Here is a 21211-nt window from a genome sequence, read left to right as displayed (position 1 = left end):
CACACAAAGATGACTTCACAGTGAGACAATGTTGAGTTTCAGTTCCTCGAAATGTACGAGCTGGAAGCAGAAAGCTGCACCAGCACTTGGAAGCCGGACAAGGGATAGCCAGCATGTCAGAATTGTATTGTGAGACCAAGCAGCAAACATACTGTTGAGAAATTAGAGTATTCGGGAAGGATCGAATCTTTCAACTGGCTTGCTGACGTTGATGCAACTCGAAATTTCCAACGGACTCTGATCTTCAGAATCGCTTGCTCATTAGTCTAAGCTTCACACCACTATCTGCCATTCCTGCTTGGTATAGTATCGATTGGATTTATCTGAAAATATGTCATCTGGCTTACCTTGACCTCTTAATCGGCCTGTTACATGTCACTCGCGTTGTGCATGTAGAGTGGGGTATGACGCCGATATCTCACTATTAATATGTTCCAGTTTGTTGTGGCCACCAAATTGCAGTACATGAAATGTCAATAGTCTAGAAGCAACACTGGAAATAATTTAGCGAAAGCCGTGAAGCTGTATATACATTCATTTGTACTGGTGCTCGCGATGTGCCTCCCTTACAGATACGATTTTGGCGATAATCGGATCATGAAACCACCTTACACTACGAGATATTGATCCAGCCGCGCCTCTTGGAAACTCAAGGAACTTCTGGTGCAGAATTAAGTATCATTGAACAAGTACAATATAATAGCATTCTCTAGAATTCCAATGCTAATGCCCCTTTCCCATCAGCACTTTGCTGTATTCTTGCTTGAAGGTGTTTATCATGTCATGTCGTTGAAACCCGCAATCCTCATAAGTTCTCTCACCATGAATCCAGAGAAGAGATAATTTGAACGCCACGCTTTCATATCATGTCACGTAGAGAACCGCCTGTTTCAGGTGGGAAGCATGCTTTCATTATTCTGCCCCAGTAGGCTTGAGCCTCTACTTTACTGACATGATTACATTCGAACAGATCTCTCAAGACGACCCGTTGTGAGTCCAATGGCTACACTATACATCGAGAAACGAGCGGGTAGCGGTAGGTTGTTTTCCATTTTTTATTTACCTAGCTTCAGCTACCGAATGAGATGAACAGCTTCTCGTTCCAACCCGAGGCAAATCTCCATGTACCACCCAAAACACTCCTTGCCCGATGTACTTGGATGATTACATTGAATTCAGGTCCCCTGAAGATTTATTGTTTAGTATTCCAGCCACATTGCTGCTGCGGCAGTATATTTTCGAGCTTTAGGTGGTCCAAGCATTTTAATCGGCATTGGTCGACGCCATATCGTTCTGCGTATGGCGGCATGGTTCTGCGTCCTGTGTCCAACTGAAGAGATTGTTGAGAATATGCTTCTCGAAAGCCTGACAGCGAAACTGAGCGACTACATAGATGCTTGGAGATTAGGAGGCCCAGAGAAACTATGCCAGGGCAACTGTATCCAACTTAATTGCTACATGACAGGTCTATCTGTTGCGTAATATCCCTAACAAGAAAGAACGAATGTTATGTGTTCTTTTATTATACCATGAATATGAAAGTGTACAGGTAATTTGTGGACTTCTTACAGCCAGCCTATATGTCTCGCACTGACTCCACAGTGCTTTCTTACACAGCGGCCCTTCCCCCGTATCTCGCTTTGGCATCCTTCATCCCACCAACTCAACTATACAGTTCGCCTCTTACTCGTCACTTCTCCATCCTGTGGCGCAAAATAACATTAGAATAGAAGCAAAGCTAATAAATGTCCCTACTTCTAAGTTGAAGTCAGTATCTGGGGTAAGAGTTAAGGAAATATACTTGCGTACCTTTGCGAACACAATTTGGCCAATTGCCACAATAAAGAACCTTCAGGTAGTCGAACAACAGGCCATCTGTGGCCCCCAAGCAGTTTCATACATCTACCCGGGTTGAAGCTCGCGAACGAGCTGTGTTGCCTCAGAAGAAGTAGCGTGCTTAATGCTTCGTAGCCGGGCTGCTCCCACTCAGCGTTTCCTCTCCTTCCTTGGTTCCCCCTTTGACCTGCTCTCGTCGGCCGCCAGCTTGCTCCATTGTTGTATTGCCCTGAGGGAAAAGTAATCTGGTGAAGGTTGGTGATGATACTTGTGCGTTGGACCGGCACAGTGGGGATGTAGATTATTTGAGATATTGCAAGCTTGCTCTCGATTTGCTTGACCTGTTCTGATAGCTTTGTCAGGTGTTAGAAGAACCATTCGACTTTCGACACGTTTTAAGTCGTGCTTCTTATACAAACACCCATCACCAACCCACGCACCCACTCACTCATCAGCCCCTAGCCCCCAACCCTCGCCTGTTTGCCTGTCTGCTTGACCTAACCTGACTCTATCCCAACTTATCTAAAGCTACATTTCTGCCTATTCAGCTGATATAAGCCACCCACCTATCACTCCTCTCACCTCCCCACCACCTCTACTCCCTCTGATCTACGTGGCTGATAAGGCGGTGACACAAAAGAGCGGGAACAAGGAAGGCGACCGGTAGCAACGTTTGGTTGAGGCCCAGGCTGAGTCAGCTTGACCATTTTTGGGGGCTAAAACGGTGAAACGTCATCATCTGTCGACCCATTTTGTCTGCGTGGGGGTCGGTTTGGGGGGCGGCGAGTCCGAAGTAAGAGATCAATATTTGTTTATTAACATGTGTCGCAGCGTATTCGACAAAGGCAGGCTGCGAGGGTTACATTTGCATCGGGCTTATTCGATTCGACAGCAGGAGGCTGTCCACCTGCAGTAGCGAATCCTAAAAATATTCGCAGTCACGAAATCCGCTTGAGGGAATAATACGAAGTGAAGTGACGAGACGACATTCTACCTGTCATGCCCGGCAACTTGGGAACATGCAAAAACAAGCTAGGCCATGGCAAGTAAGAACTCGAGTTGTAAAATATTTAATTCCCATACTCGCGTGTATGGCCTGCATCCGAAACAGAGCACATATGCAAATCGCTTTGGCCAAACCCACAACACCGTCACTAAGTGACACAAACCTCAAATTCCGTAGAAGTATGACTACCGGATACATACGCCAGCCAATGCTTTCCTCCACTGTACACATATGTGCCTTGATCCTGACCCAGGCCCATGTTCAGGCCGAAAAACCAGATATGTATCTGCAACCGCAGTTAACGCCAGACGCCCTGATATCTGACCCTGCCAATCCTCCATGTAGATGACTTACCATACGCAAGTAGTCGAAACGCCTCCCCTATGGGGCCAACCCAATTGCCTTCCCTAAACTAACCAGTACCGTTGCTCATCCGTGCTGACGCCGTTATACATGCCTGTGGATACATGAACATGAACGCAATTCTCATATTTACCACCCTGCATCTCCACCTGATGCCTGCCGTCCGTCCTTCCAAGAAAACCAACATGACCTGAGAAACCGATAAGTCCTTAAGCCTAGTTTCGACTCATACTCTCTCTAAGAGTCCCACCGGCTCTCCTCGATGAGTCTCGGGTTACGGTCCCCGGCACCAACACTTGCGCGCGCACTGCCGCTGGGTCCGTACAGCATCTCCATCAACTTGCCTTTCTGTCGGGACCTGACACCCTCGAGATATGTGCCGACATCTTCCAGCCCCTTGACCTGCTCCTCAAGGGTCAACGTGCTTGAGTTCACACTCCGCACCAACGGACTGACGAGCTTCCGCCTCAGACTATCCAGGTTTGCCTTCAATGAGAGGAGCTTGCCGTTGTGCTCAACCAGAACCCCCTTGTTCCGGACTGTCTTCTCACGCACATTGAGTAGAAGCTGACGATTACGCTCATACTTCTTGACCTCGCTGGCCTTGGGGCCCAGTATGCGAGTCCATAGCGATGACAGCAGGTCGGCGTGCTTGTCTTCCTGTGCGGAAGATTCACGAATGACGGTGCGTGCCAGGTTCAGGAATTGGCGGTCAATCGTCTCAAAAATACCAAACAATCGAAGGCTATGCTCAAGTTCCGACGAGATGGACTCCTCGAGTACGTTGAGGAACTCCCTGAAGGTACGCTCTAGGGTAGCTCTGGTGCGCTGCGGATGACTCATACCGAAGAAGCCGGTTGCGATTTTACCAAGCCGTGTCGGGACACCGGTATTTGGGTTTTCAAGAAGGCCTGCATCGGACAAGAAATTGTGGATGTTGCTGAAGGCCGTGCTGAGCGAGTGGCTTGGTATGTTTTGCAACTGACCCAGTTCCCGGCGTGCCCAATCCATGACAATCAATATGCCGTCGATGTCGCCATCGACATTGGCGAAGAATGTCGTCAGCTCGAGGGCTAGCAGCTTAAGCGAGTCGGACAGCTCGTCTAGCGATTTGACAATGATAGGTGCCGATGTCATGTTGGAGCTGCGAACACTTTCTCCCAGGTCCCAGACGGCAACACCTGTTGCTTGCAGGTCGCCAACTTGAGACACGCCGTTCTCTGAGTAGTATATCAATGGCTCGAAAGAGCGGGCCAAGCCAGCGACCTTGATCAGGTCTGGTACAGGTCGCTGCGAGGCCGGTGAGAAGAGGCTGCGGACTAAGGTTATGGAAAAGATAGCGACAAGTGTTGCGAGCACTATATTGGCCCATGACTTGGTCACCATTTGTACCGAGTTCTGTATGAATTGGACCGAAGACTCTATGCGATCCGTCTTGTGTTGCACATCGGCGCGAAACGCGAAGCGGATGTCTGAGGCAAACAGATCAGCATGTCTTTTCGTTATCCCAAGGCTGCATGTTTCAACTTACAATTGTCCCTCTCATTCTGCGGAGGCTGAGAAGATGATGCGTTGTTCCTGGCTACCTCTCCTTCAATCATCGCATTTTGTTTTAGTGGAGAAGCCGTTTGCGACTGCAATCGTCGGAGTGTGTCATCCTCGCCCGGTTCCGGAGTCCTTCCCTTTTCTGGACTCAACGAGCCGGTCGGCAAGCGCGTCCTAATCGCCTGCTCGAGCACCTCGTCGTCTGCAGATTGGTCCTCATCAAGGTCGTCACAGTATCCCGGACTGGTGTATCGGCCCAAGCCCAACAGGTTGTCTGAGGGTCGCCAGCTGCCGAAGTCGCGATCACCGTTGCCGAGGCGTCGCCACGCCGGAGGACTGTAGCCACCGACTGAGGCTGAAGACTCGCATTCGCCGATGCTGCTCTGATCGTCCATCATGTCCTCGGTGTGGACGGACGACTGCGCGCACCCCGATCGCGCCGACGGGTAGCGGACGAAAGACGGCGGCAGCGTCGGTGGCGGCGTCAGAGGTGCGCGGAAGTCGTCTAGCGAGGCGTCGATCTTGTCCATGGTTTTGCGCACCATCAACATATGCCTCGGCCTCCGAGTATCGTTTGCGCAGGGTCGATCTGCTGCTATTGCGACGGCTGGATGAGAACAAGGATCGCAAGCTGCTGCTGCTGCTCCTGCGCGATCTCGATTGCGGCGGCGACGACGGCTGATTGTTATGCTCGTAATTGGTCAACTGCAGAACCTGGGGCTTGTGCTGCGGTAAAACTGGTAATGCCTTGTGCGTGCGAGACTTCCTCTGGCGCGGTGCTGGTACTGGTACTGGCGCTGCTGGTCGTCTTCTTATCGCCCCAAGAAGGCGGGGAATCGGGTTTATGCTGGGCAAGCGGATAGAGGGGAGGGTACCCGCAACAACCAAATAAGCAAACAAGAAGACGAAGGATAAAGTCAGAGAAGCGATGAAAGTGCTGGGTGCAATTGTAATGTTGAAGAGTGCGATGTGATTGTGCACAGCTATCAAAGGCATTGGACTCGACCGAGTTGAGTCCTCGTTGGTTGGGTCAATCAATTTGGGAGCCAAACTATCCAGTCGCAGTCGCAGTCGCAGCCGCTGTCGCAAGTCGAGTGTAAGTAAAGTCGCCAGACAAAGCCCGCCGCCTACTCCGTTCAATCCAGTGGGGATTGTCGACAAGCGCAAAAGTGCTACAACGATCGGTATCCTCTCAAAAGATACCAACGATATGAAATAGGTTAGGGTACAAATAGTGGAGGGGTTTGCGCAGTTTCAGTAAACGGTAAAGTCTTTCGCATCAGGCGTGGTAAGGTGAGTGAGTGCTGCAAAGACGGGAAGGGCCCTAAGGTTGCAGAAATCAAGTGGCTGGTGAGCCCTCCAGCTGGGATGTCACAGTCTGGTCCAACGCCAAATCCGCCCTTAAGCCAATCGTTCACCGTGGAAACTGCAAGGGGGGTTGCTAGTGCGAAAACCAGCCTGTGCGCCCTTTCTTGGGAATCCAGGGGTGGGCGACCTTGCGGACCAAACCGAACGATTCATTTCTAAGGGCAAAACTTATCCGCCAGAATGACTTGACTTGGCTTGAAATAGTTATTGTTGTTTGATGGCTTGTTTTTCATCGAGTAATGGTCTTGCTTTTAAAGTGCGTGGCTCGTTGTCACTCGATGGTGCCATTTGGTCATGCAAGCTCTCTACGCGGTGGTTAATGCAATCAATTAACACGTCGATAGCTACCCCGCTGTCCGAGTCTCGCGTCGACCCATTTCCTCTCATCACCCCGCTATTGGCCCATCGTGTTCGAGTCAAATATTAGCGACTGCGGATGGGACCGTGGCAGCTGCAACAGTCCAATGGGGGGACGGCCCGCTGGGCTTATGTTGACATTCGGCAGATAAGACTTGTTAACATATTATGTACAAGTTTGTATCAGCGGACCCAGGTGGAACTAGCACTGCACTAGGTTCTATATCTAGAATGTTATTCGCTGGAAACCACAAATGCGAGAGGGGAATCATGATCTACTGCCTTACTTATACTTGCTGTACTGAAGTACGCAGGGACGGTGTACCTCGGTACGTCATAACTGGCAAGAATTTGTTTGGTCAAGCTGAAGCCATCAGACCGCTGCGTCTCCCTTGAAATCAAACAACTCCAAATACCCTACAACTGACGTGAACATGAACCGCGGGTTTTTCCACTACCTTTTAATCCTTAATCCCTGGCCAGGAGAGCATACATTGCAAACTAAGAACCTTCTGGTTCCTGCTTTCTGGTCCAAATAACTCTAATCGATCCTCGCCATCTCTAGACTCCGAGCGGCTGGGTTGGCTAAGTTATTGACTTGCTTCATGGGCGGCGGTTGATACTTGCTCTTCTTGCGCAGCCGTTTGCGGGCCACCATGACTGGGACGGAGCTTTTTGTAACCAAATAGTTAGAAAAGGACCCGAGAAGCGTCCTGCCACAAGATTAGTTGAGAGGTCTATTTCGCAACTCGAAGTTGACTTACCCTTTCAGTGCACTGCGCCCGCGGCTACCAAGAATCACGAGTGTAGGACTGACCAGGTCGATCACCTCGGTAATGAGATGCTTCGGGTTCTTGCAATGAATACACTCCACGATTACTCGGACCTGCAGTTGCGTCTTGCGCAATAGCTTCGAGACACGATCCGTGATGTCCTGCACCGCTCTCTCACGTTCCTCTTCTGTCCTAGACTTTCCTCTGAGTGACGGCGCCGGAGACGGTGTAGCGCTTCCACCTTCGGCCGACCTTACATACGGAGATATGGCCGAAAGGTGGAGGTTGAATGGATTCGGGCTGCCAGGTCGTTGAGGAATCTTGGCGTTCTTCGTCATGGCATTGATAGCCGCTGCTTGCTCTCTCATCGATTTGGGATCATCGGGGACCTGGCTCGCTGGATCAGCAGAGCCGGTAGCTTCTTCGTCCATGCAGTAGATGGCAATCAGAGTGTCCCCATCTCGTAAAACGGTACCAATGGCCCATTCCAGAGCGTGGGTAGACTCATCGCTAAGATCCGTGGCGACCACGTACTTGCGCAGACGGCGGTGCTCCTCTTCAGCATCTCGCTGGATTCTATTATATTCGCCACGGAAAATGATGCGGATGGACCTATGGACCTCGGGCGTATTGATGATGGGGGTTGACGTTACTTCTAGTTTCTGAGCATGCTTGATGGCGGACACACTAGATTCGAGCTCGAGGTCAAGAGGTGTGTGAGAGCCAGAATGAGGTTCCTGATCGAAGCTAGTCGCAGGCTGGACAAACTGTCTCGCTCTCTGCTTCCTCTCCCCCGTCGGACTCGTAACTGTGATCTCTGGCTCGAACAGCGACCTGTACTGAGGCTGCGCTGCGACCTGTTTACGCTCGTCTTCGGCAGCAGCTAGGAGACTCTTCGCAGTTCTAGCGCCGCCCAAAGCCGCATCATCTCCGCTGCTTTCACCTCTGGTCGTGAGTTTCCGGCCTCGATGATCTTCCTCGTCGGAGGTGTTAGCCACGTCATCGTCGCTATCGTCATCGGGCAAAAGCTCTCCGTAAGGACTCATGTTGGACTTTTCTAAACGACCATGCCCCTCCGACTCTGCCTTCTTCCGTGTGTATGATGCCAGACCCGGGGAACCATAGATCAAGTTGGCGTCGGAGAGTCTACGGTAGGCGTTGTTCATGTCGATAACGGTACCGTTGTCCAGCATCATGGTTCCCGACAATTCATTGCGGTTACGGTTCCCAAGCAAGCCACCACCTGGAGAGCTGGAACGCACAGAAAATCGATTGCTTGGGGACTTCGACTTGCTGTTGGGCCTGAGAGAGTACTGCGACTGTTTTCTTCCGTCACCAGGCAGTGTGAGGTTGGACAGCTCGCCACGTAGAGCATCTCCGATGGAGCTTGAACGAGCACCGCCGGTTTGCGATGATCGCTTGTAACCCGGCAGCGCCTGGCCGACATTGGTAGCATAAATATCGGAGAACTGATATGCGGCAGTGGGATCGTTATTCCTGTCTCTTGGGATCGGGGGCGAGCGGGGGCCAAAGTCAACAGGCTTGCTGGCGGCATCAGACATGCTTCTATGGTGTTGAGATGACTGAGGCATAAGAGAAGCTCTGTGACTGGTCAGGATGGGCGATGTTTGCGCACTCGACGGTGCTGACTGCGCTGGTGCCCCAGCGATATCCAGCATGCTTCTACGGGGGGCAGAAGGAGCTGGAGGACCACCGAGATCCAACATGCTACGGTATGGCGCCTGCGGAGGGCTCTTCTTAGTCTCCCCAATGTCTAGCATGCTTCGAACCGGCGACCGGGAGCTCATGAAGGGTGATGGGGATCGGGCGCTACCGATGGAAGGGGGACCACGAGATTGGTTCGACTGCTGCAGAAGCTCCTCAATCTGCTGGCGCTCTTCCTCGAGCGCCGCTTCGAGCGACATGACTCTATGTGTTCCAGCCATGCTATCTGGCTGTATTTGGCCACTGGGCTAGTTCCTTCAAATTGGTTGTTGGGTTCGAACCCAAAGATACAAGGTAGTCGTGCTATCGTGGAATGAGTAGGGTACGTCGTCGATGACGGGAAAATCGCATCGTGGGTTGGGTCCTTGATGTTAGCAGCTTCTCGAGAGTCTTCAGCTCATGATTATCCCACGGCGCAGCTGTGGAACAATCTCTGAAGCGACACTCGACACTCGACAATGGCAGATTCCGGGGAACTCCACAGCACAAGGGGCGGGTGGAACAGCCTTGAAGCGACACGCTCAATGCTTATTTCGCTGGAGCCTGCCCAAGAGCTGAGGGTGAGGCAGTCGCAAATTTCAGGTCCCAAATAAGAGGGGGCAGCAAGGAATAAAGACGAAGGAGGCCTCGAGACTGCCAAGACTACTATGGATGGTCTTGACTGATGAGGGGCCGCTGCATTTGGGTCGCACCGTCTCTACAGTTAAGTGGTGGAGCAGTCTTCTTGGTGCACCTGGGCAAGAGGCAGATTTCTTGGGAAACGCAAGCAAAAAGTGCAGGTGCAAAGGTTTCCGATAGTGGAGGCGGCGGCAGCGGACAAGAGCTAAAATGGACCCTGACAAGCCTCAGAGGCTGTTAGGCTGCTTGCTGGGAACAAGGGAACGTGGTATCCCGCCCCAATTTCCAAATCCAACTTCCTGGCTAGCCACTCACAAATGGTTTTTATCGTGCTCAAAACGGGTAGCCAATTGTCATCAAGCCAGGTTTTTGCTTCAGTGATATTCCACCTGTTGTCTGAATGTATAGATAATATCGGATAATTAATAAGTCAAAGTGGGAGTGTGGCATCTTCGAATTATACATACGAGGCAGACTCACAAACTTGGTTGAATAATGAATTGATTGTGCTGCCTACCATGTTAGTTTCACGTGCCCACTCAGAGTTCAAACCCCCGCTTGTACAGAAGCAGCTTGGTTTAAGCCCACACCCGAGTCAGCAGACAGATGATGGTGCAAGAAACGGTGAACTAATTTGCGTGTAAAAAGTCATATTCGATAGGGTTTCGGAGCGTCATATCAAATTTTGTGGGGTAAAGCACTCGTAGTCTCGAGCTTGTTGCCCAAGGGTCTGCGAGGGTACCGCAATACACGGCACATTTGTATGCTCTGTACTATGGTAATGCCGGCATTGTCATTGTTTTAAGCTTTACAGATGGCGACTTGGCTGCCCTGATCTAGGATCGTCATGTTGAGTCGCGATGACTACCTTGCCGTTCTACTCCGATAGACACGTGGCATGTTTCCAAGTTATGACAACAAATAGATAACCATTCTTCCCGCTTAATGGAAAGAAGGTCGAGGTTATGGCGATCAGCACGGCTCCATGGGTGGAAATACCAGTTGCGAACGCCAAGAAGATTACTTACAATCCAAATTCAACCAGCCCAATCAAGGACGACAGAACCAAGCCGATGGCGGACTCATCAGACATTGACCAATATCTAGATATTCGTGAGCTTTGTATCAACTTTACTCAAGTACTGTGATTTGCGGATAGTCAGATGGAGAGTCGGATGGAGACGATCCACTGGTGGGCCTGTAACTCTGTTTCCCCGAATTTTCTAGTTTCCACTGCAGTCTAGGCCCTAGCAGTCCACCCCGACCTACTCGTAGACAGTCAACCAGTTCCGTGTCTAGTGTAACTCTTTTCACAGACTCTGCCATTCTGCCGAAACTCGAGATGCTTGATACGTCAACCCCAAGTGCCTGCGTGTCATTGATCATGCCAAATACCCGATACACACTCATACGTCGACATGTTGGCTCTCCAAAAGCAGTACTGGCCGTTGTCGATTCCTCACATGTCATAAACATGACATCAGAACAGCTTATGGCGGTTTCATCAAATTTATACGCTTATTCGAAGGAGCTGGCACTTCATTCGACCGCGCGTATCTGTACTAGGACAAAGAGGCGGTGGTATAGCATAATTCCACATCTTATGGGTAGCGCACGGGGGGACGTGGTTAAACAAGTTTTGTGAATAACTTTTGTTCATTATGTCAGAAGCTCCTATCTGTGGATTAACCTCTGCATCATTCGGGATATTTCCCGGCGGCCCAAAGGGGGTATTCGTCTGAATCATCAAGCCGCCATATTCCGCTCGGCGCCAGGCAACATGACCTCGGGCCTACCGACATGGACCAGGAACGCCAGGTGACCGAAAGCTGGGATTCCACAGCGTGTCCAGCAAAAGAAATAGTCTATCAAATACATGCAAGTAGTAGAGGCTGAGAGTCTCGGTGCAGGTCAGATCTGACAAACATAGAGAAAGGGGGGTCATAGACGGCGTAACAGATGGTGGGGGGAATGAAGGAAATGCAAATATCGATATGGCACCGCCCATCGCTGGTGGAAGCCCGGTATCATCGTGAACTTTTCCGAAACCGTTGCAAAGATCGAGCGTGCTGAGACACGTGGAAACCGAAAGACCGTCACTAGGATTGCTAGAATGACCAAGCAATCTTTGACACCTAGCCATAGAGATGATGGCTGTTCGCACAAACAGCAGCGGAGCTTATGCTTTCTCCTCAGGCTTCTCCTCCTTCTTCTCACCCTCTGCTTCCCCTCCCTGGGTCTTGACGTACTCGTCGTAGACTGCCATGGCTTCATCCACCTTGGCACGGAGAGCACTCTCATCCTCAATACTAGTCATACGTGTTAGCAGGGGAGTGTGAAGTTTAGGATACAGGGTAAACCTACAGGTTGACGAGTTCCGCGTTGTCCATCTCCAGGAGCATGCCGGTGATCTTGCCAGCGAGTTCAGGCTGGAGAGCTTGGATTTTGGGGAAGATGACCTCGCCGAGCATCTGCTTTTGCTGCTGGGGATTACCGGCAACCGATTGAAGCTGAGACTGGAGGAGGGAGCCAGTGGTTAAGTCTTGGCCGGGAATAGGCGCACCCATCTGCTGATTGGGCATGCCACGTCCGCCCTGGGGGAATTGACCCATCTGGCCATTGCGAGCGTTCATGCCTCCGCGACCAGCTGCACCGCTGCCTTGTCTGGCATTGGGAGGGTATCCGGGCATGCCGGGTCCACCCACGCCTGGCATGGCCGGCATGTTGGGCATTCCTTGCATAGGTCCACGACCGGCCGGGCCACCACGACCACCTCCGAGAGCTGCCTGTTGGGCCTGAGCCATGGCAGCCATGTACTGGGGGTTTCCGGACGGGTTGCCGAAGGGGGCACCTGGAGGGAATTGTCCAGGCATGTACATCTGGGGTGGGAGCTGTTGGGGTACAGGTGCACCACGGCCACCCTGAGGAGCGCCGTAATTGGGGAACTGGCCAGGCCGAACACCCTGAACTCCGGGCATGCCCATGCCGGGCTGGGGGAATGGGATGCCGCTTCTACCACCAGGAGGGAAAGGCTGTCCAGGAGCGTAATATACAGGTGGCTGCATGAACTGCTGGGGCATGCCTGCGGCGGCAGCGGCTTGTTGCATTCGGAGAGTGTTACGCGCCTGAATGCTCGCCTCAAGTTGACTCTTCCGAACGTCCTTGCGTTGGGCCAGTGCGACGTAGAGAGGCTTGCCTTCGATCATTCGCTGGTTCATCTCAGCGACGGCCTTGGTGGCGTCGTCAGCGTTGGCGAAGCACACAAAGCCGAAGCCCTTGCTTTTTCCGAGCTTGCGATCGCCTTTCTTCTCCTTCTTCTCACCTTCCTCTTTCTCGCCTTCCTCCTCCTTGACCTCATCAATTGTCTCCTTCTGATTTTCCTTGTCCTTCTCGTCATCGCCAGACTCGCTCAGGGAGTCACGCATGACCTTGGCCGATGTGATGGGCCCGAACTCAGAGAACAAGACGCGCAGCTTGTCGTCATCGACATCATCGTTCAAGTTCTTGATGTACAGGTTAACGCCCTGGTACTTGTTGGCCTTCTCCTGGCGTGCGGCCTCGTACGACTTGCGGAGCTCCTCCTCACGCTCGTGCTTCTTCTGGGCACGGCCGACGTAGAGATCCTGACCTTGGAAGTCCTTGCCGTTTAAGTCGTCAACCGCCTTGGCAGCGGCCTCGTGTGTGGTGAAGTTGACGAAGCCGAAGCCACGAGACTTGCCCTCCTGGTCGCGCGCGAGCGACGAAGAAGTGACATCGCCAAACGCCTCGAATAATAGACGAAAGTCGTCATCGCTGGCCTCGGGATTGATGTTCTTGACGTAGACGTTGGTGAAGTTGGCCTTCATCTCCTCGAACTTGCTCTGGCGGTCCTTCTTGGGAATGTGGTGGCCGACGTAGACCTTCTTCTCGTTCAGCAGCATACCGTTAACGTGCTTGATGGCGGCGGCGGCAGCCTCGTCTGTTTCGTAGTGGACAAATCCATAGCCCTTGGAGTTGCCATTCTCATCCTGGGCAACCTTGCAACTCAGGATGTTACCGAAAGCAGCGAAGGTGTCGTGGAGCGCCTTGTTGTCAATGGCAGCATCGAGATTCTTGATGAAGATGTTGCCCTGGCCACTCTTGCGGAGGTTGGGGTCACGCTGAGACCACATAATGCGGCAAGGGCGGCCCTTGATCTGGGTGTAGTTGAGCTCCTCAAGGGCGCGCTCACCATCCGAGGTCGTGTTGTAGTTTACATAGGCATAGCCGAGAGAGCGACGGGTGACGGCGTCACGGCAGACACGGATCGAAGCGACAGAGCCGATCTGTGAGAACAGCTCGAAAAGCATAGCCTCGGTAACGGAAGGGTCAAGCTCGCCGACGTACAAAGAAGCAGAAGCCTGGGGGTGAGGGGTCTGGGCCGAGCTGGGAGTCGGGCCAGCGGTGTCAAGATCGTCGCCCTGAGCATCGCTGGCGACGTTGGTGTTGATGGCGGGAGTCTTGACATCACCGCCGTTGAGAGAGGCATTGCCAAGGTCAGCGGCAAGCTGATCAACAGCGCCGGAAGTGGTAGCAGCAGCCATTATGATGGAGAGATCGAGATGAGTCTACTGCAGGAGGGATCGCGGGTTAGTAAACGCATAGGAATACTGAATCCAAATGGAACCGTAGGGTCGAGTCACAAAAGTAGAATTAGAAATTAGAGAGGGCGCACCAACAACTAAGAGCAGACTTCGAGCGTCGATTGACAGAATTCGGAAGGTTTGGTCGTGGGTGAAGTCTTGGTGAACAAGACTTGGCTCCTGACGTCTAAGACCTAACGAGCAAACGGACAAATATCAAGATTCTCGAAGAAACGAGAATGTGGCTAGGTCCGCAAAAAAGGTGAACAGGTGGCGGGATTGACAGTTGCACTTGTTCGGAGGATGAGACAGTGCGCGGGACGAGTATCGTGGCCTTTAATCTCGATGGAAGATGTCGTTAACTTCGGGTAGACGGAGGCGATGGGATTTTATGGGATTTTCCGATTTTTTTTATCGTTTTCTGCGAATGGAATTTTGGCGAGAACCAGAAACCAAGTACGACGGGGAGATCGTACTTTATGACTGAATCCTCTTTTCGTAGATTTTGAGGACGAGCTGGGCGAATAAAGGTTGTCAAGTCGTTGGAAGAGAAGAAAGGAAGTCGAAAACACTTCCAATATCTTCGTAGAATTTTGTGCTTCTTTCTGGTTGCGACCACAAAATTTTCGATGGGAGAAGGACCCACTCGTGACAAGGAAAGCGCCCAATCAACAGCGGGTACCTAAGTCAGCCTTGCTTGGGATAGTACGATACACCCAAAGCACCTTCTAATGTTCCTACTTGCTACTCCTGACTTCTGTCTCACCTCTGAATTCGAATCGAGTTGATTCACATCTTGTATTCCCATTACCTGGAGATAATTCCTCGTAACTGTTGTATCAAGGTATAATCCACAAGTATCGATTCGGCTTATTTGCTGTGCATCAATGCTTATTGGAGGTTCGTTTGCTGCAGCGGCAACTACTGTTGCCATTTCCGATGACTAAGATGCTCATGAATTCATCTATGTGTACTTGAAACGAGGTTGCCTCTTGCCTCAGCCTACGCGTACCAAACCAAGGTAGACTTCATTTGTCAGACAGCCTGTTGACTAACATGCCCAAAGCAGCCAGTGGCTTGGAGCAAAGAATGAGTCCAAAAATCTCTTTGTCATGCTTGCTCATTATCTTTTTCTTGTGGTGCCTATTTTTTATGGCTCAGATGCTTGACATGGAGGTCATGGTAATTTGTGCTCACTTTGACAGTCATTTATAGCTATTCTATTGACATAGAAAAACTGCCTTAAAAGTCGAGCTTCTTCCTGTGCTGCTCAATCCCTCTGAGAGGTTAAACTTTTCTGACTTGAGGGTTCGAGGGCTGGGGCCAGAGGTTCGTCGTGACAAGGAGGCAAACTAATAATCGAAATTAATTTTTAGTTGAACATCAGTTCTAATTGCTTCAGGTCTTAAGATATTGCAAAAGCTGGATTAGGAAATCATTATTATTGCGATACTTTGAGCAGACAAATTGTGAAGCACTGGTGCAACTTTGGTTGAGCCACTTCATTTCCAATACAAATATTCATGGTTCAAAACTGAAGGTATATTAAATATTGCAAATTGTAACATCGAGTCTTCTGAGGGCAGCAATGTGCTGGTATTCCAGTTGGGCAAGATACTTACATATTAATGGCCCTTCGGAGGATCACGACAGGAACAGCTGTTATCTGACAGCCAAGTAAATGCCAGTATGCCAGACTCGGCCAAATATAGCTAAGAAACATAATTATAGCCATTGGCAGCAAATGAAGCAAATCCATAATTAGAGTTTTCAAAGTTTCTAATGAAGCCAAAATGGGATAGGGAAACGTGAGAGCTATCCACACTTGAATGCTATGTGCTCAACACAAATGTGCTGATGTGAAGTCATGAATTACAGCTATGTAAATTCCTGGATGCAAGCCGGTGTTTCTTATCTTGGAGATAGAGACGATGTGGGGAGCTACCCCAGGCTAGGTCTGACGCCATAGGCCAGTGAAATGCAACTAATCCTTGTGGTCAGTGCGGTACAGCAAGTCCAGGTGAGCCCCAAGGGTACAAGTGCTCAAGTGGGGAGGTATGGAAGGCGCCGGAACATGAAGACAAGCTGACCGATAAATCTTGCTGAAGAGCTGCTCAAATGCGCATTTCTCAGGCTACGCAAACCCTCCAAAGTTCAACATCACTGGCAATAGAATCTTTGTTTGCCGCTTACGTTGATTCATGTATACTATTATTCAGAGAGGGCTCCTTGAGGAGTAACCTGAAAAAGGACTGGTTGTTCACCCCGCGATTCCCCCATCCACATCGACACCAACATTGGCGCCGATTCTGTTCTGCCATCCTCTCCTAATCAACCGCATCGACTTAGGAGTATCCCGAAATTCCTGTGATCGAAGCATATACGATTCGACCTAGTCCCAAAGGCTGCCGTGACGGCAGCCAGGAAGACTTCATCATGTATCACACCTTCAGCGGCAACTCGAGACGGCCGAGAAACGTGAACCTGAGCGGCCAGAACACAAACCCATGGGCAAACTCGGGCTGGACACCGGCTCCCTCGGGCGCCTCTCAGACAGTTGCTAACGCCCAAGCCGAACGTGAGAAGCGGCAGAGAGAGCGTAACGAGCTCGTGGCTGCACAGCGGATTCAGAGAGTATGGCGAGGGCACAGAGAGCGCAGACAGACCAAACAAAGACACCGTCAAGAGTGGGATCTTATGAATGGGCTGGATGACATGTCTGATCCAGATACTGCCAAGAAGGCCCTGGCTCTCCTACTGGCCATGTTCGACCCTTCCAATCCTGCAGATCAGTCGAGACTGGACCACTTTGTTCTTTCGCTCGCCGGAGCCACATCGGCTCTTGCAGAGACTCCCCAGTGGAATAATCTTGCACCTTTACTGGTAATAGCTCTGGAAAGGTAAGCTGTGGAGCGTTACATGGTGATACCACAGAACCAGAATGACTGACCACCTCTTACTCATTGCACAGACGCCCCATCGGCTCCTCCCCCCATCTCTTGGACCTGTTGGTCGCGGTCATTAAGAGGTGTCCATCATCCGCCACACCTATCTTGGGCCGACTCTACAAACTGTTGTCGAAATATGGTCAACAAAGTGCCAATGACGGATCTGACACACATCTAGCTGAGGTTGTTACCGCACCCCTGGCAGACCGAAATCCTGAAGCATATGAGGCCTTCGCCCTTTACTTCTTGACCTCGTCGAACCTGTCGTTCCTAGAGTCAAGTCCTGATCAGGTTACAAGATTTTTGGAGCTGCAGGCCTTGTCTCAGGGCATCATATATCTCTTCTCTCAGCAAGACCGTATCAAGAAAACCTCTAAGGATGATCTGCTGTGGCTTCTAGCCCATTTCATCGCACTGAATCGTGCTTTACCAACATCTCGAGGCTCTGCGCATCTCGAAGCGTTGTATCTGCAGTTGTCCATGCTTGCTCCGGACATCCATATGCGTTTTGTCAGTCAAGTCGATGGAGATGAGGACTCATCTGATGACGAGTCGGAGGATTTGTACTTCTCAAACGCAAGTCCTCTGCCGCCTTATGTCACCGCACAGTTGGAATTCCTTGTCGATGAAGATGGAATTTCCGAGCTACTGAGCAGATTCACCTCCACGGCTATAGCAACGGCACGCATGTCGGATGATGCGAGTCTCTTGGCAGGATACACACTAATCCTTCTGAAATGTTTTCCGACACATGGTGATGACATTAAAATGCACCTCTTCCAGGGTGACATTGCCACAGATAGGTTCGATGCCACCACTCTACCGGCGGTCAAGTATTTCTGGGAGGCAGCGTCAAGAACCGAAATCTTCACCGCCTTATCTCAAACGCATACTCAACACAATGTGTCACTAGTTAGGGACCTGGTAAAGTCTGGCCCAACGCTCGATCATCAATGGCGAATAATCCTGCTCTTTGTTGAGCTGTACAATTTCCTTCTGAGAGTCACTGACGACGAAGATTTCCTGCCCTCGGAAAATCATATCACTTCCGAGCAGAGTCCAGCCGTCACGCGTATCCGCTCGAGTGGGCTCGCCCTTCACGAGCTGAGGCAACTCGCCAATTTCCTGAAAAACTTAACCTTTCCGCTCTATTATAACCTCCCTGTTATTATGCCTTCTTCGAGACCAACGGGACTGAAAGGTCTCATGGGCGTGTTAAGCTCTTCCAAGTCTCATCTCGACAAGGCAGTTCAGAAGCTGCAAGTGCCTTCGTTTGCCGGCATTATTGGAATGGATGCCCTTTCGCTGAGAGCTTTGGCAACCGCAACCATGCGATCCTTATATGACCGAGACTCTCGTCGTCCGTACTTGTCCAAGGACTTCTGGCTGATGACGTCCAAGTTCGAGATGGACGGCTTCATCTCTGCTGTTATACTTGAAGAGCAGAAGAAGGATGAAGCCGAAGATGAAGACGTGGAGTTACTCGACCCCGATGTGTACGGCACCAATCCCTACCACACTTCTGCCGGCCAGAGATTATCTCGCGCGGCCCAAATTGAGAAGCAGCGCCATTTGCGTAGAGTTCAAAGAGAACAGCTACTCGCACAGGTGGGGCCCAAACTCGAGATCCTCCGGAACATGCCCTTTGCAATTCCTTTCGACGTACGAGTACAGATCTTCCGGCAGTTTGTACATTTAGACAAGATGAAGAGGAGGGGAGGCAATGTGGATCCCGACAGATGGCGCCTGTCAGTCATGAACAACGGCGATGCCTTTGGTGGCCCCTCGGCTAGAGGCCAAGATATCCTTAGCCGGCACAGCGCCAGGATCAAGCGTGGGCAGGTCTTTTCGGACGCCTTTAATCAGTTCTACAACTTGGGGGAAGGGTTGAAGGAGCCCATCCAGATCACATTCATTGATCAGTTTGACCAGCAGGAGGCTGGTATCGATGGCGGAGGCGTCACCAAGGAGTTCCTCACAAGCATCATTGACGAAGCATTCTATACTAGTCATCGGCTGTTCACGGCCAACAGCCAAAACCTCTTGTACCCCAATCCGACCGCATTCGATGAGATCAAAGAGATGGCGATTAGTCGTAACTGCGCAGAGGGTAGTCCAGACTACCTCAAGGTGCTGCAGGACTTGGGTAAAAACTACGAATTCCTGGGGCGAATCGTCGGAAAATGCATGTACGAGGGTATACTAATTGATGTGGCCTTCGCCAACTTCTTTCTACAGAAGTGGTCATCTTCCGGCATCAGTTCGTCGACAGAATCTAAAGCAAACTTGTACGATCTAAGAGAATTGGACCCGGAACTGTACAAGGGCCTCGTCAGCCTTAAGAATTACACCGGCGATGTCGCTGATCTCTCACTTGACTTTGCGGTCACGGACCAATATGTTCACCCGATAACGAAGCAAGTAAAGACGATCACACGGCCCCTCCGCAAGGACGGCGAAAATATACCTGTCACCAACAAAGATCGCCCTCTCTACATCGCTGCTGTCGTACACTACCGTCTAGTACAGCAGCTCATCCGCCAGAACAGGGCATTCCTTCGTGGCCTCGGAAGCATGATCAATCCCTCGTGGCTCTCTATGTTCAATCCCCTCGAGCTACAACGCCTTGTGGGAGGTGACAGCTCCGAGATCGACATTGACGACTTACGCCGCCACACCGAATACTCAGGCGTCTACACCATTGGCGATGACGGGCTGGAGCACCCTACGGTGCAGCTGTTCTGGCAAGTAATGCATTCCCTCAAGGACGAAGAGCGCAGAGATGTGCTTAAGTATGTTACGTCGACGCCGAGAGCCCCGCTGTTAGGCTTCGCACAGCTGAGTCCGGCTTTCAGTATCAGAGATTCTGGAGATGACGAGGAGAGGCTGCCCAGTACTAGCACGTGTGTCAACCTGCTCAAGCTTCCACGTTATTCTACTGCCCCGAGGCTGAAGGAGAAACTCTTGTACGCCATTCAATCAGGAGCCGGATTTGATTTGAGTTAGGTTGAGAGGAAATGCTGAGTGGGACTTGGTTTGATATGACAATGAAGGAAGGAGATGTGATTTGACGTTTCCCACTAAACGAGATATGAAGCAATGCATGCTTTGGTGGCAGGTAGTGTCATGAACGTATGGTACTAGATGAGTTGCATAAGCGGCTTTGCTGATAATCACTGCACCAGCGTGGGTACTGAATAGAGAGTACTTTTGACACGACCATGCTTGGGACTTGCTTATGTATCTGCGAAAGTACCAATGTATATAAGTGTGGAATAGCTACTCTGAGACGGCGAGACGGTACTAGTAGGGGAACTTGAATTTGAATAGACAGTTCACCTTCGACACTGGTCAGTAGCGAATAAACGCACCCTCCAAAGATATTCTAAACTAAACTGTTGAATACGACGCAGTCATGCCTCCGTATTCCATAAAGAACATGGGGATAATTGAGGGTACAAACTGTAGTTAAGTCTCGTTGTTCCTTGGCCCTTAATACGTGACAGCCATATTCCTAATATCATGATTAGCGATTGGGAGCCGAATGATCTCAGGCGTCCCCCAGTATATATCTCGTTTTCAGCTGGTGTTCGAAGGTACCAGCCAACGACATGATTGTTCATCAACTTTGTATCTCAAATTCAAGGAGGACCAGGAGTGATTATGGAAGATTTCACCTATGAGGTATGCCTCACGCCTTCGCCTTCACATCCAGTTATACCTCGCGGTTTCTGCCTTTCTCGAGTCGGTTCCCGACTTCTATCCCCTTTTGTTAGGCCAAATTTCTCAAAAACTACATCTACCGCACGGGAAATAGCACTATCTTGTTTTTAGTAAAGAGACGTTCTACAAGGAAAACTTTTTATGATTACAGCAGATAAGCACAATGACTCAGGCGTACTAAATATATTTACGTTAGATGTTTATCATCAGGTAAAACAAGAAAAGAGTGGCACGGTTGGGATAATAGACTGGTGATGGAGTATGAAACTTTAACTACCTTTGTTTAAGAAGATGGACCTTAGATATATGTAGAAGGACAAGGTAGAGAGAGTAATATGTTACTTATGC

General features: G+C 50.6%; 5 protein-coding genes across 5 annotated transcripts; 1 reads left to right on the top strand and 4 right to left on the bottom strand.

Moving 5' to 3' along the window:
- Window positions 1-3442: 3442 nt before the first annotated feature.
- BCR38DRAFT_486766 (uncharacterized protein) lies at window positions 3443-5280 on the bottom strand (the record flags this gene model as incomplete). Its single annotated transcript, XM_040864069.1, has 2 exons — window positions 3443-4677; window positions 4737-5280. 2 exons carry the CDS (start codon window positions 5278-5280, stop codon window positions 3443-3445), a joined length of 1779 nt encoding a protein of 592 aa, XP_040714333.1.
- A 1736-nt stretch (window positions 5281-7016) lies between these two features.
- Window positions 7017-9173, bottom strand: BCR38DRAFT_346822 (uncharacterized protein; the record flags this gene model as incomplete). The annotated part of the gene is made up of 2 exons (XM_040856280.1): window positions 7017-7188; window positions 7240-9173. 2 exons carry the CDS (start codon window positions 9171-9173, stop codon window positions 7017-7019), a joined length of 2106 nt encoding a protein of 701 aa, XP_040714332.1.
- Window positions 9174-11770: 2597 nt separating this feature from the next.
- BCR38DRAFT_345745 (uncharacterized protein) lies at window positions 11771-14153 on the bottom strand (the record flags this gene model as incomplete). Its single annotated transcript, XM_040856203.1, has 2 exons — window positions 11771-11900; window positions 11956-14153. 2 exons carry the CDS (start codon window positions 14151-14153, stop codon window positions 11771-11773), a joined length of 2328 nt encoding a protein of 775 aa, XP_040714331.1.
- A 1026-nt stretch (window positions 14154-15179) lies between these two features.
- BCR38DRAFT_438845 (uncharacterized protein) lies at window positions 15180-16056 on the bottom strand. The gene is made up of 2 exons (XM_040860595.1): window positions 15815-16056; window positions 15180-15544 (listed from the first exon to the last, which is right to left on the bottom strand). Exons 1-2 carry the CDS (start codon window positions 15949-15951, stop codon window positions 15463-15465), a joined length of 219 nt encoding a protein of 72 aa, XP_040714330.1. The 5' UTR covers window positions 15952-16056; the 3' UTR covers window positions 15180-15462.
- A 221-nt stretch (window positions 16057-16277) lies between these two features.
- BCR38DRAFT_372382 (uncharacterized protein) lies at window positions 16278-20511 on the top strand. Its single transcript, XM_040857298.1, has 2 exons — window positions 16278-17092; window positions 17164-20511. Exons 1-2 carry the CDS (start codon window positions 16629-16631, stop codon window positions 20144-20146), a joined length of 3447 nt encoding a protein of 1148 aa, XP_040714329.1. The 5' UTR covers window positions 16278-16628; the 3' UTR covers window positions 20147-20511.
- The last annotated feature ends 700 nt before the right edge of the window (window positions 20512-21211 follow it).

Source organism: Pseudomassariella vexata (assembly GCF_002105095.1).
Source record: "Pseudomassariella vexata strain CBS 129021 chromosome Unknown BCR38scaffold_9, whole genome shotgun sequence".
In the NCBI taxonomy this organism is placed as follows: Eukaryota; Fungi; Ascomycota; class Sordariomycetes; order Amphisphaeriales; family Pseudomassariaceae; genus Pseudomassariella; species Pseudomassariella vexata.
Note: the sequence above shows the minus strand (reverse complement) of the source record. Positions and strands in the feature narration are given on the sequence as shown.